Source organism: Juglans regia, chromosome 1 (genome assembly GCF_001411555.2).
Source record: "Juglans regia cultivar Chandler chromosome 1, Walnut 2.0, whole genome shotgun sequence".
Taxonomy (NCBI): Eukaryota; Viridiplantae; Streptophyta; class Magnoliopsida; order Fagales; family Juglandaceae; genus Juglans; species Juglans regia.
Genome location: NC_049901.1, coordinates 29,562,679 through 29,568,832, shown reverse-complemented (window position 1 = coordinate 29,568,832; position 6,154 = coordinate 29,562,679). Strand labels below are relative to the sequence as shown.

Genomic DNA, 6,154 nt, shown 5'->3' with positions numbered 1-6,154 from the left:
AAGAAAAAGTTAGTTTAAAGGAAATTATGCTCTATAAGATCCAAGTTTGAAAAAAAAAAGTGAACAAAGGAAGAAAAAAGAAGGTTGAAGTGGTTGAAGATTTGAAAAGGCTACAAGAACTGAGGTGGCTGAATGAAAAAGGTGGGAGGGTAAAAAAAAAAATGAAGGTATTATTGCTGGGTTTGTCTTTTATTCAGAGGTGATTTATCCATCATGGTGAAAACAAAAATAGAGAAAACTCAATAAGTGGAGTATAAATCACTTCAGATTTTGTTGAAGGTGTAGTTTGTATTACTTCATTGATTACAGCAACAATAATATCACAAGTATGAGCATATAGTTGAGGAAGAGTTATGGCTTGAATCATGTGGATATCGCTTTTATTGTTTTTTTACCAAGTATTTTTTCCAGTTTGCATTGATTTTTCATATCCATTTCTTTCTTAACCCTCACCCTGTGGCCTGTCATTACAATCTGATTAAAGACATTTTGATCTCTGATTTTTGTTTGACTACATTAGTGGAGAGGATTTCTGAAAATTGGACTTATGGGGTTAAGTTTTGAGAGAATTCTTCTCATTTTAGTTGTTCTACTTTTATCTGAATTTGCAGGTGATTTTGAGTTGAATTAACTATATTACACACACACACACACACACCTCAATGTCTTAGCTTTAGGTTGATGTAACCTCTTAACTCTTGCTTGACAAATTGCTAAATTTTTTATATGGATAAGAGTAGATGGTGTATGGAATCCTACATTACTTGGGAATGAGAAGTTTTTGCTCTTTATAAGGTTTCAATAGAGCTCCAATTGTATCATTAACTAGTCCTTTTAAAGTATAGATTATGTGATTTGGATCATCTATTGGAGCGTTATATGCCAGCATAAGCTAGAAGATGTGGTTGTTTTAGGTGTGAGGATTAGGTTAGGAGTTGTGATTGAACTAGGAGTTGAGTTTGAGATAGGAGTTGTGATTCAGCTGGGAGTTGTGATGGAGATAGGTTTTTGTCCTAACTTATATGGCTTACTCCCTTGAGCAAGCATGGTGACTTGGGCTTGCTCACCCTCTCTTGGTCTTAGTGGGCTCGGCCCTAGTTGTTGGGCTAAATCCAAATTGTGCTTTTAAATATAGAAATCCTAATCCAAGTGTCCACCTAACTTTCTTAAATTAGAAATTTGAACATACAGAGTCGAAAGCATGTGTGTGTTGACTAGTAAGCTCACAAATTCGCGTACTAAGCTAGTCTAGTCCTAAAGCGGAAAGCCAGCAATCACACTCATATTCTTGACCAACCCCATGAGATTTTTCCTCAAAAAATATCTCTTTTGTGCTGTCGGGGGTGAAACCTAAAGTAATTAGATTTTGAATAATATGCCACAATGATGACTTTGGATTCGAAGATGAGTTGAAATGAGTTGAGATGAGTTGAGATGGATTGTGAATAGTAATGAGATGAGTTGTGAATAGTAATAAGATTTGTGAGTTAAAATTGCTGAATAGTAGTGAGATGAGTTGAGATGAGCTGAGATGAGTTGAGAGGCAAAACTTCGACGATGTTCTCTTAAGTGGGGCTACTTCAATAGATATAGGAACATTGACAATAACATTTTTGCCCTTAACAATAGTAGGAACAAAATTCACTTTCCTTTTAGGACATTCTTTTACATACGAATAAGAAGGCATTAATGCCCCGTTTGTGTTTATTTTTGTAAATGAGATGAGATGAATTGAGATAAAAATTAAAAATTAAATAAAATATTATTAGAATATATTTTTTAATATTATTATTATTTTAGGATTTAAAAATTTTGAATTGTTTATTTTATTTTATGTAAAAATTTAAAAATATTGTAATAATTAGATAAAATGGAATGAGATGAGATGTATTATAAAAACAAGCGAGTCCGTTGCATGAGTTAGAAAAACATGATTATCAAACTCATTAGCATGTACCTAGAGCTGGGGAAAGTTTGGATTTTGTACCATTCACCCATTAAAGATGGTTGGTAGTACTTGTCCTACTTAGATATATAAAGTTACATTGCATGTATATTTCTTCATTATTATTATTCCAAGTGCATGTACTTTAGTTTTAAAAAAAAAATTGCATATTTTGTTTATTTTTAGATTTCATTGCAAGTATTGTAATAGGATGTTTGTTTTGTTAGACTACTTTCAAAATGTGGGCTTCATTTGATTGCATATTTTGTATTTTATAAAAACCGGGTTAGATATATAACTTATAATGATCCTTTGGTTAAACCCAATATGTTGAATGATCATTTGAGATTTTTGCACCTTAGTAATATAGGATTATATCATATTTAATGTGTTAAATTACGTATGTAGGCTAGGAAGCTTAAATGTTTTATTCTAGAAATTTCCTAAACTTTATTGGAAAGCTTAAGGGTTTTATTCTGGAAATTTCTTAAACCTTATTGGGATTTGAGTCTTTAATGTGAGGACTCCATAAATTTTCTATATATAAGACTAGGTCCCCTCTCTTCTCTGTACGTGTCTATTGACTTGCCCCATTATAGGCTAATACTTATGTGAGGAATAAGGAGAAGAAGATTTGGCTGCTAATATTTGTGGAGTATCAAGATTTGCTTTCAAGATGTCTTCCACAGATATATTTTCTGAACTGAGATTTGATGATTGTGATTCTTGTTCTTAGTATGATTTATATTATATACAACATGTTTAGGACAGCTTACCGCTTGTACCATAGACTTATTTTAATGCATATTTGATCCCAAAAAAAAAAACAAGAGAGCTTAGGGCGACTCTGTTTTGGGAAAAACATCTCTCTACAAATCCACATATTGATTTCTTAATGGCATACAGCAAGAGCGATTTCTTTCTTCAACGATCAAAATTTGGAATTCGGGGTTAATACAAAATTCAACAGACGGAGAAATCCATAGGTGAAATTTTGTTTAAAAATTTTAAAAAAAATAAAATAAAAGGGCTAAAATTGTGGTCAATTGATGCATATGAATACAGAGCTCAGTACTGAAACATCTTATATGTCGGACACCAAATCCAAGGCATCTTCGTCTGCAGATTTCTTCAACCGATCCGCGGCCTTTTGAACCTACACAAGCATTGTAAATTATGAAAACACTTGCAAAGGTAATTGAAATATGATGATATATATGTACTTGTCGATGATATAATGGTAAAGAAATAAAAAGTACCTCAGCATCCCAATTTGTTCTGGCCGTAAGAATAATTAGAGTTATCGTTTGCAAAAGAACTCCAATAATCATGCCCCACCAAATCCCCTGAACAATGCCATCATGCCATCAGCCATCATCCCACTCCATTGTTATATATTTACTAAACGACAACAGAAGATATAAAATTTAGGGAGAACTGAGCGTGAGATTCAACTTACTGCTACTCCAAGACTAGTTTTGAAGCCAAGAACACATCCAATTGGAAGACCGATTATGTAGTATGTGGTGAGGTTAACATAAGCAACCACAGCTTGCCATCCACTCCCAATTGCCACTCCTGAGATTTTGAAGAAGAAAAAAAAACCATCATGTTTGCTTCTGGAAGAATACCTGATCTATTTCTCGTTTGTTTTCACAACTATTTTCATCTCATTTCATATAATCATTATAATTTTCTTAAATTTCTACGTAAAATAAAATAAACAATTCAATTTTTTCAAATCTCAAAACAAAAATAATATTAAAAATATATATTTTAATAATATTTTATTTAATTTTTAACTTTGATCTTAACTCATTCCATCTCATTTTATCTCATCTGTGAAAACAAAAAAGGAATCTGCTGAGAGGATAGCATGTTAGATTTGTTACCTGAGAGGATAGGTTGAATGCCATTTAAGAAAACAGAAATGGCAAGCAATGGAGTCAACGCGGACACTGCCTCGATAACCTCAGTGTCAGTTGTAAAGAGTTTGCTCAATCCAACTTTAAAAACTAGAACAATGATGGTGAAAACTATGCTAATGAGGATGCTGGTTCCATTCACCACTAGTACTGAAAATTTTGCAACCCTTGGATGTCCTGCTCCAAGCTCATTACTGACTCGGACACTGCAACCAGGCACACGAAAACACATGCTTATTCCATTGTAATTTTACTGCTCATCTTTGTGGTAAAGGAAAATATAGGACAAGCAAAGGAAAAACATCTATTCTAGTTTTAAACCATTTTTATTGTCTCACACAGACCTGGCTGCTGCGCTGAGGCCCAACATGAATTGCATGTCCCAGTTCAAGTAATTCATACTGAAATCATTGACATATTAGAAAATTTCAAGTTAGTTGACAATGTTTTCAAAAAGGGGAAAATAAAAAAGAGGAAGCAGTGATAGAGGTTTGATTTACCAAATAGAAATAGAGTCCAGTGAGATTGTAGGATTGGGGAGGAGCCCTGATATAAGTACTAATCCTTGGTTGTACCATATCTCCAAACTGCATTTAACATTATGATTAAATTCTATTAAATTATTGAAATTAGAAAAATAAATAAATAAATGACAGAAGACAAGAGACAAAAGGGAGAGGGAAACTTTTTGTACGCACCACAACATGACAGCAGAAGCTACAGTAAGCTTGAAATAAGGCCAGATTCCTTTGAAGGCTTTGATTGAGAAACCAGTCCAAGTTTCCTTGCAAGAGGGGCTTAACAGAATATAAAGCCCATTTAAAATGACCAGAACCCACCAAGAGAAGCTTAGCGTCAGAGCAGCACCCACAAGCCCGTAGTCCAAAACATAAACTACTAACCATGTTAGTAGAATATGGACGACGAATACCCCAACAGACATGTATGCCAGAGGATTTACAATGTTCTGTGCTTGGAGAAACCTCTGCATCGGGCAGCTAATTGCAAAGGCATACAGTTGGGGTATCAAACCGCGCGCAAAAATCTGGCCCTGTTCAGCTATGCTCGCCGTTTGCCCGATTGCTACTAGGATTGGGCCGGAGAACCAATACAGAAAAGTAAGGAGAACTGCTGCTCCCAGGTGCAAAATTATTGCTCTTTGGCATATGACACCCATTGCAGCGTATTTCTTGGCCCCATATGCTTGTCCACAGACAGTTTGCACAGCACTGGCCATACCCAACTGTGGTTTGAAAGAGAGAAAAAAAAAATTATAAAACGGAGAAACAGTAAAACCGACCTAAAATGGCTAGAACAAATTAAGAAGATAGAATTTATGAATGAAGAAAGGTTTTCTTTTTATTAGTTTCAATGTCCGTCCTGAACTATGGAGTAAAATTAGCAAGTCATGTATACCATAATTCCATACGCGAGACCTTGAATTCCAACGCTAGCAATAGAGGCCCCAGCAAGCTCCAACGATCCCAAGTGCCCAGCAAAGGCCAGGGTCACAAAGCTTAGCATATAATTGAATATGGAAACAATAATCGATGCCCCTGAGAGAATCCAGAGGAGCCTCGACTCCCACCCCACTAACCGAGGCCACCATCGTTTTGCAACAGGTCGTTGTTCCAAGAACTCTTCAATTGCGACGGACGACAAGTCGGGAATCCGAGCGTGTGAGTCGAGCCCAAGCAATAGCGGCTGGTATTCTGCAGAGCCCATGGTTCGCTGCCCCACGAGTAAGCGTGCAGCAGTCTCTTTTGCACACTCGCTTGATATTTTGAATGAGCTGAAATGTCACTCGGCTGTGTATATGAAGGGAGTTTTCAAAGCTTGATGGATAGATAATCTACCATTCCATTACTCAGGCACCAACCAACATACCCGTGTTCAGGTGAGGAGAGAGTAGTAGCTAAAACTAACTAGTTTGGTCAAACCTAACCATTTGGTTATAGATAATTTTTATTTGGTTTTGGATAAGTCTTTTCTAAAGCATTTTAATTATGAAAATTTTTATTTATCATCCACATGTTATATATAATTTTTTGAATGATTTGTAGAAAAATTTAATTAATCTAAATAAATTAAAAAAATAAAAATATGTATCTATTATTATATATAAATGTGGAGTCATCTAATTTTGATATGACATTTTATACATTAAATTTGCAGTGTTATATTTATGAAGCGGTAAATATTTTTAAAGTAATGTTTCATTATGAACTATTGTAACTTTTAAATTTCATTTCTTTTCTGAAATATAAAGATATAAACTGATTCA

The 6,154-nt window shown here is 34.6% G+C and overlaps 1 protein-coding gene across 1 annotated transcript; it reads right to left on the bottom strand.

Annotated features, from left to right (window-relative positions):
• Positions 1-2,811: 2,811 nt before the first annotated feature.
• On the bottom strand, positions 2,812-5,665 carry LOC109019248 (protein DETOXIFICATION 41-like). Its single transcript, XM_019001514.2, has 8 exons — positions 5,287-5,665; positions 4,569-5,113; positions 4,371-4,457; positions 4,215-4,271; positions 3,838-4,076; positions 3,405-3,523; positions 3,205-3,291; positions 2,812-3,101 (listed from the first exon to the last, which is right to left on the bottom strand). The coding sequence occupies exons 1-8, from the start codon at positions 5,593-5,595 to the stop codon at positions 3,030-3,032; spliced, it is 1,515 nt and encodes a 504-aa protein (XP_018857059.1). The 5' UTR covers positions 5,596-5,665; the 3' UTR covers positions 2,812-3,029.
• Positions 5,666-6,154: the final 489 nt, after the last annotated feature.